The sequence below is a fragment of the Octopus bimaculoides genome, chromosome 9 (genome assembly GCF_046866305.1).
Source record: "Octopus bimaculoides isolate indiv1 chromosome 9, ASM4686630v1, whole genome shotgun sequence".
In the NCBI taxonomy this organism is placed as follows: Eukaryota; Metazoa; Mollusca; class Cephalopoda; order Octopoda; family Octopodidae; genus Octopus; species Octopus bimaculoides.
This window is the reverse complement of record NC_142936.1, coordinates 60,603,676-60,623,274: the sequence shown is the minus strand read 5'-3', so window position 1 is coordinate 60,623,274 and position 19,599 is coordinate 60,603,676. Positions and strand designations below refer to the sequence as shown.

General features: G+C 34.7%; 1 protein-coding gene across 1 annotated transcript in view; it reads right to left on the bottom strand.

The window, feature by feature from the left end:
• Nucleotides 1–19,599, bottom strand: part of LOC106871031 (unconventional myosin-Id) — a 113,277-nt gene that overhangs the window by 9,700 nt on the left and 83,978 nt on the right. Inside the window, exons 14-22 of the mRNA XM_089358196.1 lie at nucleotides 18,721–18,798; nucleotides 16,053–16,219; nucleotides 15,250–15,454; nucleotides 14,117–14,238; nucleotides 10,589–10,690; nucleotides 8,865–9,009; nucleotides 6,409–6,510; nucleotides 1,402–1,518; nucleotides 158–306 (exon numbers count right to left, since the gene is read on the bottom strand). Coding sequence (XP_089214322.1) covers nucleotides 158–306; nucleotides 1,402–1,518; nucleotides 6,409–6,510; nucleotides 8,865–9,009; nucleotides 10,589–10,690; nucleotides 14,117–14,238; nucleotides 15,250–15,454; nucleotides 16,053–16,219; nucleotides 18,721–18,798 — 1,187 coding nt within the window. The remainder of the gene's footprint in view (nucleotides 1–157; nucleotides 307–1,401; nucleotides 1,519–6,408; nucleotides 6,511–8,864; nucleotides 9,010–10,588; nucleotides 10,691–14,116; nucleotides 14,239–15,249; nucleotides 15,455–16,052; nucleotides 16,220–18,720; nucleotides 18,799–19,599) is intronic.

Sequence of the window (19,599 nt, the reverse complement as noted above, 5' to 3'; positions counted from 1 at the left end):
ATCCTCTCAAAGAAACATGATTAAAAGTACTCAAGAAAATGTAACACATCTTGTAGAAATATCACCGGAGATAAACAACAACTGAATTTCAAGTTTCAAGTATGGGTGTTCACAAAAATGTTAAAAAGATAATTTTAAAAATTCTAAAAGTACATACTGATGCCAGTTCTTACAAATAGCACCGATCACTTCTCCAACTCTGTCTTCTTGGCCTGGATGTTGAAGGCTTACAACAAGATCATTGCCATCATTCATGTGAAATATAATAAGTTGGTCTGTATCTGGTGACACGCTCAGACCAGTTAGCTACAATAAAATACAGAATATTTATCTTACAAATGTTATTGATGTACAGTCAGCATTTGTTGTCATAGCAGTTACTGTAGTGCCAAATAAGCCTTAATTGAACAGGCCAAGGATCAAAAATATTGCAATGACACTGGTTTGTGTGTGTGTGTGTGTGTGTGTGTGTGTGTGTGTGTTTAGTAACTGGTATATAATGCTGGCATCTTTGGGTTTAATTATTGGTATATAATACTGGTTTGCTTGTGTTGTTGGTATGTAAAGTTAATGTATGTGTTTAGTTACAAGTATGTGTGTGCATATAATTACTAGTATATAGTGTATAATACTGGTATGTGGATAGTTATTAGCACATAACACTGCTCTGTGTGTTTGTGTGTGTGAGTGAGTGTAGTTACAGCTATATGATACTATTTTTTGGTATTGTCCTGGTACATAATATTGGTGCATGAGGTTACTAGTATACAGTACTGATGTTTATGCAATTACTTATGTATAATACCGGTTTGTGTTAGTAGTTAGTGGTGTGCGTGTTAATGGTACACATGAATTATTATTACAAACCCTCCTATTAAATTATGATAAACAAATACTGGGTGGTTAACTTAACCCATTGTCCAGATTAACGGCTCTAAGTGCTTTAGGCACCTTTAGTGTAATCTGCTCTAGTGCAAATATTCATGCCAAGTTTCTGGTTGGAACACACCTTCCTCTCCACTCTACCCACCATTAATCTCAGAAACCCTATACAAGTCATAGGTACTCCATTCTTTCTTGAATAAAAGATTAAAATAAAAAAGTAAAATTTGCTTTCTGTATCTAAATCTTATTCCATAGTTCAACATTTTCTTTTTTCATTTCCCAAAGGTACACTTGTATCCCTACATTCCTATAAACAACCCAATCCCAGTTGTAGGTCCCTAATGCAGTGTGTTTAGTGTTTGTACTTAATGGTAAAGAGAGTTGCACTGGTGTGTTGCGTGTGTGTGGGAGGGGTGTTGAACTCAATACATTCACTATCTTATTTGACTTTCTTCATTTGCAATCAATGATAACTTTTATATGTAAAGCCAGTCTAAACAGAAATTTGTCACTTACATTAACAAATGGAATTCCAGATTTCATTAATTTAAATTTCTTTTTGTGGTCAAACTTGTAAAAATGTCTGTCAGTGATGGCCACAGCTCTTTCAGATGATTTGTTGTTCTTATTTATCTGATGTAAAAAAAGAAATACAGATATAATACTAAAAAAAGGTTTACTAAAGAATATTCCTACGAAAGAACAAAGGAAGTTTCTTAGGTAGATATCCAGAGAAAAAGAATAACAATATAACAGCTGATGTAAATGCTGGTTGATTTTTCCAGCCATGCTTTATAATGTATAGAGAGAATAAGAGATATAAAGTTAATGTGCGTGCTATCAAAAAAGTTAGCAAATTGGGTCAGTGGGTTCCTCATAAACTTTCCTAGTCTCATCGGATGCAGAGTGTGAATGTATGCTCTTCTTTGCTGTCACATTTCATAAATGAACCTTATTTGAACTGAATAGTGACTGGTGACAAGAAATGGATTCTCTATAAAAATGTCAAGCACTGAAGACAGTGCATAGGGAAAGGAGAAACATTGGCACCCCAGGCTAAAGAAAGTCTTCACCCACATAATGACTGTTTGGTGGGATATGAAAGGTTTAGTCCACTTTGAACTTTTCAACCCAAATCAAATGATAACAAAGGAGATCTTCTGCAAGCAGCTTGAGTCAGCACTAGAAGAAAAACAACCATCTTTGGTTTCAAGACAAAAGCTGTTCTTCCATCAGGATAATGCTTGGCCACATACAGCAAGGATGACATTCCGAAGGCTGGAGCAGTTTGAATGGGAAACGATGCCCCATGCACCATATTTGCCAGACATTGTCCCATCTGATCATTCCGCACGCAATCTTCAAAATCATTTGGGCGGAGAAAATATGAATTCTGTAGACAAGATCAGAACAATACTGGAGAAGTATTTTTCATCATGAACAAGTGAATTTCAGAAGCGGGGCCTTGCAAGTCTAACAGATAGATGGAAGAGCATTGTGGTAATTGAAGGAGAGTATATTTTAGATTAAGAAAGAACTTTGTTTGTCTTAATTTTGAAAAATAAAAGAAGAGTAGAAAAACCACAAAAGCGGTGAGCTGGCAGAAACGTTAGCATGCTGGGTGAAATGCTTAGTGGTATTTTGTCTGTCTTTATGTTCTCAATTCAAATTCTGCTGAGGTCGACTTTGCCTCTCATCTTTTCGGGGTCGATAAATTATGTACCAATTGTATACTGGGGTCAATCTAATCAAATGGCCCCTCCACCAAAATTTTGGGCATTGTACCTAGAGTAGAAAAGATTTTAAAGGCAGTGAGCTGGAAGAAATGTTAGCACACCAGACGAAATGCTTAGCAGTATTTTGTCTGTCTTTATGTTCTGAGTTCAAATTCCATTGAGGTCAACTTTGCCTTTCATCCTTTCGGGGTCGATAAATTAAGTGCCAGTTGTGTACTGGGGTCAATCTAATCGATAGCCCTACTCCCCCAAAATTTTGGGCCTTGTGCCTAGAGTAGAAAAGAATATTTGTTGGTAGAAGATTAATTAAAATATGATTGAAGTAAAAAATAAAAAATAATTTTTCATGGACTTTTATGAATTTACATCAGTTCACTAGAAGCTGCTTTTATTCAGTCTGATTTTCCTAATTGTCCACTTAATAGGTGCTGGTGTGACTGTGTGGTTAGAAGCTTGCTTCCCAACTACAAGGTTCTGGGTTCAGTCCCACAGCATGGTACCTTGGGCAAGTGTCTTCTACTATAGCCTTGGGTTGACCAAAACTTTGTCAGTGGATTTGATAGACAGAAACTAAAGGAAGCCCATCATATATATGTGTGTGTGTGTACGCATGTGCATGTCTCTGCATCTGTGTTAGTCCCCCAACTCCACCATTTGACAATCAGTGTTGGTGTCTTTAAGTCCTCATAACCTAGCAATTTGACAAGAGAGACCGATAGAATAAGTATCAGGTTTAACAAGAAGTAATTTTATTCAATAAAAAACTCCTCAAAGTAGTGCTCCAGCATGGCCACAATCTAATGAATGAAGCAAGTAAAAAATAAAAGAAAAAAATTTATGGAAAAATAAAACTTTTAATGGATAACTCTTTGTGACATTCATGTTTTAAAACTATTATAGTGACATATAGCATGGAGACAGCTGATGAACTACTTAAGAACAGCTCATAGGTTCAGCTATGTAGCTATAACATGTTCTATTCTGGTCTGTTATCAGACCAAATTGTATAATGTCATGAATGAATGTGTGGAATGCAGTATGAAATTTAAGGTACATTGATTTTGTTTTGTTGTTTAGTTTCTCCATGCATGATTGAAGGCTTTGATAGCAATATTGATTCCTTGGGATACATTAAATGTAGTTGGCAATCCAACTACATTTGTTTGTCATAGGTTTTAAAACTATTATAGTATAGTTGTGTGTTTTATGTCTGTTTGGATCAATCAGGCATTTCCCTTGGTATTATGCAACGGAGAACTTAATTGAACAAAATGTTTTGTAGGCTATAAAATTGCATGTATTTTCTGGGATTATCTAGGGATTAAAACTTCGAACATTTAATCATTTCACTTAAAATATGAGATTTATTTGAAACAAGACCTAACTATTGCATTAAAGTATTGAGTAAATTATTTAGATAAAAAATTATTGAAAATGGAGAATTTACATAGGTGATCTATTTATTTAGATTAATGAGGAAATAAAAAATGGGTTTCACTCAAGTTGTAGCACAGAATCATGTCAGCATGGTAATGGTAATTAAAAAGATTTCAGGAAGAATAACAAAAAAAAAAAAAGAAAAGAAAGAAAAAAATGAGTTTGTAAATTAATTTTATGCTGTACAGAAAAAGAAAAAAACCAGAGGAGAAAAAAAGAAAAAGAAGCATAAGTTGCATAATGCTTCTGAAAGTGGAATGAAGTTTTACGTCAGAAGAGCTTCTCAGTCAAGGGAGATAATCGATAAGAACACTGATATATGAGGCAAGACGTAAGAATATGGTCTTTGTGTGGGTGTAGGTAAGGATATGTGGGTGTTTGTCCATAGTGGTGTGTGTGTATGCTGTGTAGATGTGAATAAAACAATGGTATGGATGTAAAAGACAAATGGATTGAACAGAAGACAGGGTGTTTATGAGTTACAATGGGATGGTGCTTCTCAGCAGATGAAAGGTTTTTTAGTTAACGGAAATAATGGACAAGAAAGCTGTTGTAAATGTGTTTTAAAGTATGTGCATTTGTGTTTTATCAAGAGAAAGGGCAGTAAAATGCAAGTTTATGTTCTTTAAGTGTGTGTGTGTGTCTGTGTGTGGGAGAGAGAGAGCATGTGCAAGTATGTGTTCGGTATAGCTGATGTGAATTAAACATAATAGCATGTTTGTGTGCATGTCATAGATAGTTGCTTAGAGAATAGAAGATGGGTTGTGTATATGCATGTGTGTGTGGATGTGGAGAGTAATGAAGGGGAAATGTAAAGTGCACAGTGGAGTATGTTATAAGGAGTGACATGTAAGAAATGGCAATGTTTTTAAAGTAAAGACAACAAAGTATTCCAGTTGGATGAATTATTTGCTAGGAGTTGTTCCCTATGCAAACAAGAGATTGCTGATGCATGGTGTAAAATAGCATCACAAAGAACTGAAAATGGCTATGTCAAGGGGAATTCAAATGATTAGCTACAAGTCTAAGAATTTGGATACTGTTTGTCAGACATCTAAAGGATGCTTTCTAAAATGGCCTGCCAATCTCTGACTAGTTTATACTCTATAGAGTATAAACATGCCATGTAGTTGACATTCTATGTCATGAATGAGGCTTTTTTCAGTACAAGTGAAGTTACCAGTGATGTAGAATGAGGAGTTAGTTCTTAGATGGTAGCAATATCTTGGATGAAAGGGCAGTTGTTCGAGAAGAAAAAGGAATAGGTGATGGTTACAGGTTGGGTGTAGCAAGGCATAAGAAAAATATGGATTAGAAAAAAAAATGGGGACTGTGCCACATCTGAAGGAAGTGGAAAAAGGCGTATAGGGTGGAAAGTGGTAAGGTCAGATTGGTAGAGACAGAAATGCAGTAGAATGGCTATTTAAAGTGGTAAGGTCGTGGGACGGTGAGTGAGAGGAAAGTAAAGGAGTTGGGGGTAGGGTAGATACAATGTATGTGGAATATACAACAAGCTGAGTGAAAGCATCAACATCTGATTGGGGTTAACTAGGGCACATAAGATAGAGAAGACGAAGGAATTATGGAAAAAAGATAGCATATTTGGATGAATGGGGCAGAATGAGGTGATACCATGTAGAACACATTCATTGGTGTAATATCTGTATAGCTCTAACATAAGTACAGAGGACTGGAAGAAGATTTGGGTCTCATTCAGACCAAGAAATAGATTAGCATACTTAGGATCTATCTTGGTACCCATGTTCACCCAAGTAATTTGATGATAGAATTCAGTGAAAAAGAAAATGTTGTTCAGAGTGAGAGGGTGGTTGGCTCAAGTATGCGGCACAATACCTATCTTCACCTTTAGCTATCCATCTATCATATACACACATCTTTGTGTTTCATTCACAACGCAACAGCACACATACCTGCATATACTCTCAACATTCACACACCACCCCATACATAATGAACATATTCTCACATGTTCTCTTTAATTTGAAAAAAATGCACACATATGCACTATAACACATGATACAACAACATTCTCATCCATTATCATGCTTTTCTGAAAAACTCTTCCAACAAGAAACACCTTTCCATTTAATTACATCTGTATACTGTTCTTTCACATGCAATGTCTGGTGTAGAAGTCTTACCAAACATTCACACTTTCCCTTCTGTTTTCTTTTCTTTTTATCGACGAAGAGCCAAAACCCAAAATATTAAATTTTCTTCTGTTTCTTCTTTATGTTGCAAAATTAATTACATTGCATTAATTACCTTACAAGTCTGTTTTTGTTGTATTTTGTTACTGAAATCATTTAGTTTCCATGAATTTACTTACCTTTCTAACAAAAGAAGCAAATAGTACAGCTGAATAACCATCTTTCTTTTTTAAACTGTTCATTCGAGAAACATAATCAGCAGTATTTGAGTTTTCCTTACACTGAAATATAAGAAACCAAAACAATAGAGAGTAAAGTAGAGAATAACATCAAATATAAGAAAAAACAACAAAGAATAACACAAATATTATCAAAAACAATACAGTAACTCCAAACATTATTAAAAACAGAACCTGTTTAATTTATCAGATAAAAGACAGTATGTCTTTTAGCTCTCATTTTAATCATTTGACTGTGGCCATGTTGGGGTACCACCTTAAAAAAATTTCATTGAATGAGTTGACCCCAGTATTTATTTTTATCTTTTAAGCCAGGTATTCTATCATATCAGTTTCTTTTACTGAAGTTACAGGGATGTAAACACACCAAAACCAGTTGTCAAGTGGTGTTGATGGACACAGACACACACATGCATATATAAATATATATATATATATATATATGTAAAGACACACACACACACACACACACACACACACACACACACACACACACACACACACAGAGTTATATATATAATTGGCACTTGTGACGGTGGCACATAAAAGCACCCCAGTGTCACGCAAATGGAACCTGTGCTGGCAGAACGTAACAGACCCATTACACTCTCAGAGTGGTTGACATTAGGAAGGGTATCCAGTCATAGAAAACCAAATCAGACTGGAGTTGTTTGTATGTAGTCCAGTGGCTAAAGTTTAGGTTGTTTTAAGAACTAAAACAAATACTACTTAAAAGACAATATTCATTAAAGCTAACAGACAATGGAATAGAAAATACCAAAACAATAAATATTCAAGAACTACAAAAAACGCTCCAGATACATCCAATAATCTACTCTTTATTACAACACAAGAAATACAGAATATAATATTATCCACCAGAACATTTCACTACTAAGACAAGACCCAAGAATGAAACAAGCATTCGAAATACACAAAATAATCAAAAGTGAAAGACAATCAAAGTCTCTGAAAAAATTCCTCACAAGTGCTAAATTACCTTCAACAACTCCTACAGCAACAGTCAAACGACTCCTGTCTACTTTCCCACCAGACAGATTAAATTTTGAGTGCTCTGATTGTAACTAAACATGTTCACTCAATTGTGTCAGCTTGCATTTTCGGTGCAAATTATACTGCTACTTGACATTAATGCACGTACATAGCAGAAAACGCACAGAAGGTTCTAAAACTTAATCACGTGTTCATTCTCTACAAACACTTGACAGAAAACATTCAGAGCATTGATTACTACCACTAGACTCATTCAGTCAACCGTGTCAGCCTTAACTTATGACACTAAACATTGTTACTTGATACTAACACATGGGTGTAGCGGGGAACCTACAAAAATTTCTAAGACCAGTCATGTAACTATTCTCTACCAATCAAACCCTATTCGAAACATATACTAATTTGAGCCATGAACTTCCAATAAAAATAGGGCAAGCTTCAAACACTAGTCAGAAGCAAAACAGCTGTGACATAAGCCAAGTGTTTGAAAATCAGTGTAAACTGTGAAACTGGTTAAATTTGTGCATATAATAAAAAATATTTTAACTATTCTCAGTGCATTTTCAAGTTCTATTTTTTTCTATATTTCTACCCGTGTGAAATAAACTAACTTTGTTTTATTTTTATTTATATATATATATATATATCTTTGTTACAATATCATAAATCAGAAGAGCATACCCTATAAAATATAGAACAGTTGTTTATTCTTGTATGTGTAACGTAATAGTTTAGAAAAATCATTTGTTTCATATCTAGCGTGAACTAGACATCTCTTTAGTTTCTCTAAACGATAAAAAACGATTAAAGAAAAAAATATATATACTGTATATGGGTGTGTATATATATGATGGGCTTCCTTTAGTTTCCAAGAAGAAACATTTTATTATACAACCACTCCTGCAGCTGTGTTTTGATTCCAAATTAAATGTATTTTTCTATTGCATAAATTTCACAACTTCCTAGTTTACATCAACTTTGGATAATTTCTCCTCAATGTAACCCTTTTAACATTTAAGGTCAACTTCTAATTTAACTTTTAATCCAAGCTTTCACATAACCTCTGTTACTCTGACCTCATTCTTTTCTCACTTCTGGTGACAAATTCAGTTTACTTTTGCTTCTTCATTACCTGATGACTTTTCATATGAAAAGTTGCTACCAAAGCTCACATATATGACTGAATATTCATTAAAAATTTCACTGAACAATGTGAAAATATATAAATAAACAAAACAAGCAGTATATAAGCATAAAAGAGACTGACATTGAGTTGTAAATCTCAACGAAATATTGAAATGTAAAAACAAGACCTCGAGGCAACACGTCGGTCTCATACTTATAGAACAATCAACAAAATTGAATTTATGAATTTATCTCACCTGAAGGAGATAGTTGCCTTCCCATTTTCGTTTTAAACCCCATTCTGGCCGCTGCCCTTTCAACATTTCTGCTGTCAGTATTTTCATGTGAAACATTGTCCGTTCATCCTTGGGTATGGTTTCTATCTTCATCCATGCCCACCATCTATGCAAAAAGAATAACTTAGTTATGTGAATTGAAGATGTAACTTTGAAATAAGTACTGAAATTGTGATATTATATTGTATAGTTTTATATTATACCGTATAGTGCCCATATTATTATTATTAGTTTATATATTTACCTATAAAGCATCGTCTATCCCATGCTGTATGTTAGAGTAAAGTTAAAAAATTCAAATGTTCAATTCTGTTCACTCTACTGTAGTTGTAAATCTTGAAAATTTCATCTTTTCAATTGTTTTGGTTTTGGTTACCCACTATATTTTATCCTCTACCATAGCTCTAATTCTCAAAAATTTCATCTCTCCCTCCCTTCATTCGTTTTGTTACCAACTCTGTTTTCTCTTGCCCATACTGTCTGTATCCTTGCTTTTTCCATGTTAGTTAATTAGTGGCTCTCGATTCGTTTATGGATAATTTACATTGCATTCATTGGGCCACAATGTTTGCTTGTTCATGACGTGCCCTTCCAACCCGTCCCCACTACCTGTACTAGAAGTCTTTTTCCTTTCTCCTAGTAACTCTAACAGTTACCTATACGGTACACTCTCCCCAACTTCCATCCCTATCTAGTGGCTATCTCCCAGTAAATGTAGTGAATAAAATGATGATGTAGTGTATGCAGGTTGAAACTTATTTGTACTTATATGATGTCTGCCAAACGTACATGTGAGCTTTCTTTACAGATGCAAAATGCTGTTCCCCATCCTTATGTCTCCCTGCCCACACCCTCTACACCCCCAGAGTTGGCACACTTAATGTGGGCACATTGAAAGGTAGGTCTAGTGAGATTGTTGAGATGCTTAAACGGAGGTGTGTAGATTTGTGTTGCATCCAAGAAGTAAGGCAGAAATGAAGTTTGGCTAGGTTCCTCAGAGCAAAGAGCATAGGTATAAGATTTTCTGGGTAGGAAACAGTGATGGGATTGGGAGCATGGGCATACTCCTTACTGAGAAATCAGTTGATAAAGTCATTGAGGTAGTCAAAGTTTGTGATAAAATACTTAAGCTTGGCTCTAACATAAGAAAATATTTTTTTAGATAAGCCATATTTGTAGCATGTCTATGTTTGTGCATGTCTATACGTTCTATGTTTATTCTATGACTAAGTTGTTTAAATCTAATCTTATTTGTCAATTTTCTGAAGAATATCAGCTTCATTGATGATACCATTTTAACTCCCTAAAAAGTTTTTTTTATATGTGGTTCCATAGTTTCTGTGTTTTACACATTTTTAATGTTCATTTTCTTTTCAAGATTTGAAGTGGGTGGGTTGGCAGTAGTTTTTATACTTAGATAGTTTAGGGCTTGTTTTTGTCAAAACAGTTTTAAAACTGGGTGTTATTCTTACTGTTAACCACTAAGCCAGAAAGAGTGGAACCTGTTGTCAGTCACATAAACATTGGAATGCAGAGTTATTTCCCCTGCCCATGAGAACAACAATGGCAAACGTAAAGGTTTGTATTTTTTCATTTTAACTACATAAGTATTGAATCTTATTGCCTGCAATAACAATTTGACCAATAATTGGAAGTGAAAATATATTTCTAGAATCATTCCTTACCGATGATAAGCCAATGTTAAAATAGGCATAAAGTCTTTTATAACAACAGGATAGTTAGGCCAGGTTAGATTCTTTCCATAATTCTTTCTCTTTTTTACATTCCTTGAAAATAGAAATTAATTTTAATACATTTAATACTAACATAAACTTCCAAAAGATGGACATATTAAAAAAATTACGACTTGATAAAATTTAACAAGATTGTTATAAAAAAAAGTAAATGTAACATCAAATTCAGAATAATGACTCAAAATCTATTTTCAAACAATACAACAAAATACAGTTAGTATTTCAAAACTGTTATTCTTATCTTTAAAAATAATCTATTTTATACCTTTTGAAATTGATTTTTAAAAATTCAAGTTGACATTATTTAAAAATACCTGATTCATTTTATGTATACCCCCAAATTCAGATACACTGTTAATGAATCTGAAAATATTTCATGAATTCTTGAATATTTTTCAGTTGGTTGTTTAGTTCCTAAGCCAATTATTTTTTGCCATGACTTTAGAAAAAACACTATATACCTATTCTACACAGTAATCATATCATTCCAACCTGTAATTCAACCTGCAATTCAACCTGCACACATAATAATCTTTCAATAGGTCCAAAAGAAATTTAATGTTCTTCAAAACAATACATTTTCTTGATTGGCAATGAACATAAAAGTTCTTGGTAAACTGAGTCCTTGGTCAACATCCAGTCGCAATTTGTAACCTTTTATTATGATTATGATTATTAGGTGGCGAGCTGGCAGAATCGTTAGCATACTGGATGAAATGCTTAGTGGTATTTTGCCTGCAGTTACGTTCTGATTTCAAATTCTTCCAAGTCGACTTTGCCTTTCATCCTCTCAGGGTCAATAAATTACATACCAGTGAAACATGAGTCGATGTAATCAACTAGTCCCGTCCCTGCACATTTCTTACCTTTACTAGAAAGGATTATTATTATTAATATTATTGATATCCTAAAACCACCTTGGTAATGCTTTTCCATGGGCTCTACCTTGTTAACATTTCTCATCCATACATCATACTCTAACACCAGCACTTCTCTATCACCTGTGAGCAAAATAGGCACATACTACATTCCCCAGCTTTCTCAGTTACCTTTCTTCCCTACCTCAACCCACTTCCATTTCCCATTATTCTCTCCTACCTACTGTCACACCTCGCTTATCTGCCATCACCCACAATGCCCACATATATCTACTGCAAACCCTGCCCCTGAAACTCTCCTAGGTTACTTATTTCTTTATTGTCCACAAGAGGATAAACATAGAGGGGACAAACAAGGACAGACAAAGGGATTAAATCGATTACATCAACCCCAGTGTGCAACTGGTACTTAATTTATCAACCCCGAAAGGATGAAAAGCAAAGTCGACCTCGGCAGAATTTGAACTCAGAACTTAATGGCAGACGAAATACCTCTAAGCATTTCGCCCGGTGTGCTAACGTTTCTGCCAGCTCACCGCCCTTAAACTAGGTTTCTCTCAATCATTTACTATAGTCATCTCTGCCTTGTGCACTCACCCAGTCCAAATCTCTGTATCACTTCACCTATTCTCATCACCCCCACAGTCCCTTGAGGGCATATCCCAAAACATCTTCATATCTCTCTTACTATTGCTCTCCTTATCTTATTTTACTCTCTAATTCACCCTCTTTATTTTACTGTAACTTATTCTCCTTCCCTTTCCAACTGGGTAATCCATGTATCTACAGCAAGACACCCATCTCTGTCCCACTACATCTTTCATCTCTCAACTGGCACAAAGTGATCCTTACTCTGACAATACTTTTCCCTTCTCCAAGTTGAGGTGTATTTGCTTTTTTGTTTTGTCTTGCAAGGTACTTGGTAACTCTGTCAGTGCTGGTACCACATAAAAAGCACCCAGTACTCTCTGTAAAGTGGTTGGTGTTAGGAAGAGCATACTGCTCCCAACTTTGCCTGCTTCTGTAAGACCATTCAACTCATGCCAGCATGGAAAACAGACATTAACTGACTACTATTATTATGATTATTATCATTATAATGGTGATGAGCTGGCATAATTGTTAGCATGCCAGACAAAATGCTTAGCAGCATTTCATCTGTCTTTCTATTCTTGGTTGAAATGCCATCTAGTTTGACTTTGTTTGTCATCCTATCAAGGTCAATGAAATAAGTATCAGTTGAGCCCCATCTCCACAAACTTCAGGCTTTGCCCCTATGATAGAAAGGACTATTATTTTTACAATAAGGCTTTTTGAAAAAAATCAACATCACAAGTACCACTTCTTATTCCTCAGGAGACAATACTGTAAATGTATGTTGAAAGCATTTAATTTATGTAAAGTAACTATAGAATAACAGCAAGTAAAAATTGTCCGAAACAATGTTCTTCATGAAACTGCTAATTGTTTGAGAGAATTCTAAGTAGGAAAGAACTATCTTTTAAATATTTTATTAAGATTAACAAATTACTCTTATGAACATTTTACTAAAAGATTAATCAGCTATTAAATTAATAATGATTGTTCATTAGAGTTATTTTTAATGTACTGTAGGAAAGATGAAAATAAAGGGCCAGGGATCACAAAGAGATATAGAAAATAATAATTATTAATAATAGAGATAGGTGGAATGTACACAATATATCTCCATTTTGGTCTTTTTCTCATGCCATGAGATGTTTTGAATCTTCATGAGAACTTGAAACTACTCCATGGTTCAGGTTTTAGTTCCATAGACAAGAATGTTCTCTACCCATTTTCTGTAAAAAGGCAAGTCTTACTGACTTTGAAGTGCTTGGTTGCCAGATGTTTTGAAGCTTGTTACAGGCACTCCAGGCTAGGCCCTTGTGTGTAAGGAAGTCTTTCCTACTGTCAGCAACATAGAACCCAAAGTTCTTTATCTCACTGACTTCCTTAGGTCATGTGCCACTGGGAATAAATTGACAAGTGACCTTCATTTTTACTGATGGCTATATATTCAGTGCCACTTTGCATTGAATGATGGACTAACTTTGGCCACAGTATTCTCAAGGGATGCTAACAATTTCTGTGCATTACACAGAGAAGGCTTTGCTGAACATTAGGCCATATCAGATGTTATATTGGGAGACTTCCACATCTTAATAAAGGATGAAGACCATTCAACTACATTGATATTATTGGTGGAGACAGCATGAAACTTAAGATCTACCAAAGCTAACAGGGACAGAGATTCTGGGTGCTGCATTGAGATGCATTTGAATTGTAGGTACTTGAAGGAGGAGCATTGTTATTGAAAATGTTTTTCTTAAACAGCAACAAATCTGGTTAAAAAATGAAGAAGCCTACATATGATTGCTTTGCTTGCTAGAAGTAGCACAAGTCAAATTTCCTCCAAATAACATGGTTTAAACATATAAATATACATTGGTAAACTAACCCTCAAATCTTTGTAAAAATATAAATAAGATAGTGAATTCAATCATTTAAAAAATAAAACTTATATTTACAAGTATATGTATATGATATTGCAATGGCTTACCTGAACAAATGCTGCATTTCATTGAAGAAACGGTGAATTCGGTATTTCCTATAAGCATTTCTTATTGCATACACTGCTCGTAGCCTATTAACATATCTACGGGCCAAAGTACCACGCCACATCTAAATAGAAAAGGTTACATTATAAACACACTGATTACATTTACCACAGCAAAAATGGGATCATAATTCAATCATCAGTGAATTTCTTGAGTTTAAAATCCCAAATTGGTCAAAACATAATAGAAAACATGACCCAAAAGATGATTAGAAGAATCATGCTTTGTGTCTTACTAATTTGTTGGACCTATCTAGGACAGAGAATATAATTCAGTCTCTAGCTATTGTCCATAATATTGGATGCAAGTCAGGAGATCAATTCCTGTAGATGGACATAGACTGGTTAAAAATGGGGCAGTGTTGGTCCCTAAGAATTACAAATGGCTTCATTTGTTTGTGTTTAAGGAACAAAGGAGAGAAGAAAGTTTAAATCAATGTGATCAAACTCCATGTCAGATTGTTCGTTCAGTTTTACATTAGTTTATACCAGAGCTACAGTAGTGACACCACACTAACACTGACAACACCATGAGCAAACCAAAACATTTAAAACATTCCTATAACTTACGTGTCAATAGAACAAATCAGTCTAGAAAGTGCATAGTTGAGTGGTAAATGGACAGAGCTAACTGGAAATTAGCAGAACATTTTGCTGGTCTACTGTACCAAGATAAAATGCATATTTCACTTAAATTGACCAATTGCTTCTCTAACTCTAATCCTTACATCCATTTCTCCTAGTTTGACTAGGATACTGTTACAAAAACTGACATTGCCATGTTGCTTGATTGAGTTGTTGTACAATCTAATATCATTGCTGTTTTACAGTTTGATATCATTGTTACATATACAGTTTGATATTATTACTGTTATACAGTAATAATAATAATGATATGCAGAAATAATAATAGTTATGCAGGAATAATAATACAGGCTGATGTCTAACTATCCTATAATCTGATATCATTGTTGCAGTGATAATGTTTCAAATGTAAAAAAATAAAACTGCATCACTATGTAAATGTATCTTGGAAAACAGAAAACATTGTTAGTGAGAGATTAATAATGATTTACCTTCTGAAGAATGAGAACCAGAGACGGTATAACTTTCTCTCTTGATGCCTCTAAATAGAAAAGTATTTTGGGTGAACGTATAAAAATCTTTGTTTTGCCATATTCCACTTCTGAGCTGATATTATGTTCTGTAATAATTTCCTTAACCCCTTGTTTCAGTGCACCATTATAGTTGGGCCAGGTTGCTGAGCAAATACATTTATATCTGGAAGATAGAGAAATTTAGTCAAAGAAACTGATATTTTGTATCATTTAAAGATAGGTAGTCAAACATACATGTATGATGTGTTCCATATACCAGCAACAATCATGAAATAAATTTAGCTATTGTGAGTAATAAATATTGTGATTTAATAAATTTAGCTATTGTGAGTAAATCTTCAATTTACAATTTATGTACATTAGCAGTCAAGGTAAGTTTATAATATGAGAGTGTATAAAAGAAGCATTAGTGATATTGAAAAGTAGGTGAGAACACACAGTCATGTGTGTGTACATTATTACCAAGAATATGCTATTGAACATTTATTGCAACTCAAAGGGTGCTTCATATAGGAGTCCTACATTTTCAAACCTATATATACAGTATATACAACTTGGTGATTATACACTTATTTTTTACTTCTAATTAAATGTTTGGTTTTAATTTATTTTATATTTTCTGTCTCATTAATAAACGTATTAGACTCTGAATGTGCATTTAGTTTCCAAAAATGATGCTCATCTCCAATTGGGGAGGTGATATGATGTGATGATATTGGGATATGTAATAGGTTTTATATGAACATGCTTATTAAACTCACCTGGTAAGAAACCTGGTATATGTTGTTCTAAAAGCAAAGCCAGCTCTGCGGACTCTGACATTTTCCATTAATCCAAGATACATCACTTGATGACAGATCCTTTCATCATCAAAATGTACTGGAGATTTGGTATCATTTGGTTTGATACATCGCACATAATGGGGTTCCTACAGCAGAAAGAAGCACAACCAATTAGAAGAACTTCAAAGTAAAACAAATTATGACAGAGAAGGACAAATAAGAAAAAAAAAAAGAGAACACATATACACACACATATTGTTTAAGTGTGTGGTGAAACATGATCATCGAATGTTGAGCCTCACAGAGGCAATAGCAAGTAACCGAGACCTTGGTGATATGCTGTGCTTGAAAAAGCTCATAAAGCCAAGGGAAACCATAGTCATGACTGTTACCAGTGTCGTGTAAATGATACCTGTGAAATTGTAGTTATGGCTGTTACTGGAGTCATGTAAATGGCACCCATGCTGGTGGCATGTAAAAAGCACCCATTACACTCTCAGAGTGGCTGGGATTAGGAAGGTATCCAGCCATAGAAACCATGCCAAATCAGACAGGAACCTGATGCAGCTCTCTGACTTACCAATTCCGGTCAGACTGTCTAACCCATGCCAGTATGAAAAGCAGACGTTAAATGATTACTTAGAGGTTTAAAATATCAATAAATGATCCATCCAATTTAGAAAACAAATTACTTTACATATTAGCACAGAGTCAAAATTTTACTTATTTAGAACAAGACCCCTTTCATATGTAAGAGGAGGGTAATGTAGTCAGTTTGAGTTGATCCTGATATATTTTGGTGCTTATTTTATTGAAGGATGAAAGATTATACCAAACTCTATGTTGAAAACTAGAAATATGAGACAATTCAGTAGATATCATAAAGCATCTAGTCTCATCCAGCAGATCTCAAATAATGATAATCTCTACAGCAATAGGAAATTGTTCATATGTTAATTCTAATTTCAATACAAAATTTTGCAGATATATATATATATATATATTATATATATATATATATATGTGTGTGTGTGTGTATGTGTGTGTGTGTGTGTGTGCAGAGAACAACTTCTGCCACATTCCAGGGAGAAAAACTAGAAGTAGTTGATAGCTTCCATTACCTAGGTGACCAAGTCAGTAGCGAGGGAGGGTACGCTGAAAGTGTAGCTGTTAGAATAAGAATAGCATTAGGAAGGGCATCCAGCTGTATAAACTCTGCCAGATCAAATTGGAGCCTAGTGCAGCCATCTGGTTCACCAGTCCTCAGTCAAATCCTCCAACCCATGCTAGCATGGAAAGCGGATGTATGATGATGACGATGATGATGATATATACAGGGAGCGGTGAATAAACTGTCAACTAAATTACGTAATAATGAAAATGACACTGACATAACATTTTAGCAGATATATTTACCAAAATTACATAAAAATATCTTGAAATACTAAAGAGTAAATTAATTCAATAAAATCACCATTGGCTTCGACCAGAGCCTCCAGACAACTTTGGAATCTTCTGCAACTCTTCTGGATGGTCTCCTTGTTTAAGTTGGTGAATGCTGCCATAATCCTTGCCTTCAGTTCATCTTTGGTGTTACAAGGAGTTTTGTTGGTCTCTTGCTCAACTGCACCCCACACATAATAATCAAGGGGTTTGCAGTCTGGGGAGATAGATGACCAGATGTTAGGGGTGATGTGATCGCAAAAATTGTCCGACAGCCATGACTGGGTTCTCCTGCTTGTGTGGCATGGTGCAGAGTCCTGTTGCCAGACAGGAGCCACCCTCTTGACCCAGGGCAGCACTACCTCCTGCAGACACTTGATGTAGGCCTCTGTATTGAGTGTGAAGCCATGTGGGAAGATGGAGGCACAACATCGCCATCACTAGTGATCACTTCAAACGCCATGATGTTGACTGAATGTTTGATTTTTATCCTCTCGGTATATGTTCTGGGGACACAGCAAGCCAACAGTTGTTCTGTGTGTTCATATGATACTGGCAGAAATTTTCCTCGTCTGAGAAAAACCAAAGCAGGTTCAGTTGGAGGGGATGCTTGAGTTTGTTCAGAAGGCTTTGTAGCAAAGTCATTCCTCTTGTCTTTGATGGCTTGGGATAAAAATTGGCTATTTCTCATCTTGTATGAGGAGTACTGAATGTCTTCATGCACTGCTTGCCTGATAAGAGACTCAGACACTCCTATGTCCCTGGTGATGGATCTGATTGACTTGGAGGGATCGTTGTCAATCATGACCTGGATCTGACCAACAAATTCAGGAGTTCTTTTCTGATTAGAATGACTAGAGTGAATTTTCTGAGCTGCTGTACCCTCATAATCACCATTAGACTCATGCAACTCTATCTATCTATCTATCTAGATAGATAGATAGACAGACAGATAGAAAGACAGACAGACAGACAGACAAAGGAAAAGTGACAGTTCTCGAGATTTCATTAAAAACCAATTGATTAAAGTATCATACAACCTTAATAGCTTAATGATTTAATATAATGAGAAATGAATAAATAAATACTCCAAGAGATTGGAAACTGTTCATTGAGAAGCATTTAGCTATTTAGAAAATCTTTAAAGTAAATAAAAGTAAGGGTTTATTTATATATATCATATGAACAAAATAACAGGACTTACTTTGCTTGCCAAATTGGCTACAAGAGTAATTATTGAGTTTTTGAAGTTGGTACCAGCTGTTGGGGGACGTTTTGTGGTCTGAAACCAAAAAATAGATATAAAACTAGTGGTGTATACACTGTTAGTATTATTGTGTGTGTGTGTGTGTGTGTAAGCATATATATATATATATATATATATATATATATATATATATAACTATGAATGTCATTCATAATTTTAATTTTATTTTATTAATAGCCCTTTTCTCTTCTCACATATTTTATATTCATTTTTGATAAGGTTTTTCAAAAAAACCGAAACATGTAAGTTAATTAAAACACCCAAAAAATGTTTTTAAAAAGTGGCATTTTCATTTGTATTCATCTTCAATATATATATATGTATATATATATATATATATATATACACACACACACACACGAATGAGCGGACAAACAAAAGAAAAAGACACTCAACACATTTAGTAGGAGTAACATGTATTATTTAAAACAGTTTGATTTGGCTCCTTGTGACTTAGAATCGGTCTTCTGTTAGAGGTCTGCAAAAGTAAGTTGCATAGAGTTGAATATATTAGTTTTGTATCCATTATTCTGCATATGTGCTAGAGGAAAATGACTATTAATATAAGAAACAACTTGAGACAAAATCAAAGTGTTTTGTTTGTGGTTGAAATATGTATGTGTATATATACGAGGTGGAATCAAAAAGTTCCCGGACTAGTTCTGTAGTGAACCCAACAAATGGCAGTACATGGTTGTGTGCACAGTGGGAGCTAGCAGTAACCTTCATGGGGCAGTGTGCTGAGTGACATCACTATATTTTTCTTTGCAAGTTGTGAAATTTGTGTTTTTGTGATCACATCTATGCTGTAGTCTG